Raw genomic sequence first — 479 nt, 5'->3', positions numbered from 1 at the left:
ATGTATATTGATATATGTATGCATGTATACATTCGCAAAGTGAATGTATTGTCTTCTTAACAGTGTTTATATGATGTACCGTAATGTTGAATGTCCAATAAAGGAGGCAACTTGAGCAGCTGTAAATATCGAACGACTTATCTTGACTTTAATCAGATGTAAATCAATCAATCAGATGTAAATCGATCAACAATCGATTGTGCGTAATAACCAATGAAGAAAATAATAATCTTTTTATAAAGTAGGCTCAATGGCTGAAATTATGGATGAGGGGGTTTAATCGATTACATCGACCCCAGTGCATAACTGGTACATATTTCATCGACCCCGAAATGATGAACAGCAAAGTCGACTTTCACGGTATTGGGACCCAGAAAATTAAGAACTGGAAGAAAATTCCGGTAAGAATAGTTTCCAATACCCTAATGCTTCATTCAGCTCACTTTATTAATAACAAGAACAACAATAGTTTCGAATTT

At 34.2% G+C, this 479-nt stretch overlaps 1 protein-coding gene across 1 annotated transcript in view; it reads left to right on the top strand.

The window, feature by feature from the left end:
- The first annotated feature begins 335 nt into the window (after positions 1 to 335).
- Positions 336 to 479, top strand: part of LOC128249352 (potassium voltage-gated channel protein Shaw-like) — a 4,617-nt gene continuing 4,473 nt past the window's right edge. The window contains exon 1 of the mRNA XM_052972610.1: positions 336 to 401. Coding sequence (XP_052828570.1) covers positions 336 to 401 — 66 coding nt within the window. The remainder of the gene's footprint in view (positions 402 to 479) is intronic.

Source organism: Octopus bimaculoides, chromosome 14, assembly GCF_001194135.2.
Source record: "Octopus bimaculoides isolate UCB-OBI-ISO-001 chromosome 14, ASM119413v2, whole genome shotgun sequence".
Taxonomy (NCBI): Eukaryota; Metazoa; Mollusca; class Cephalopoda; order Octopoda; family Octopodidae; genus Octopus; species Octopus bimaculoides.
This window is presented reverse-complemented; position numbering and strand designations above follow the sequence as displayed.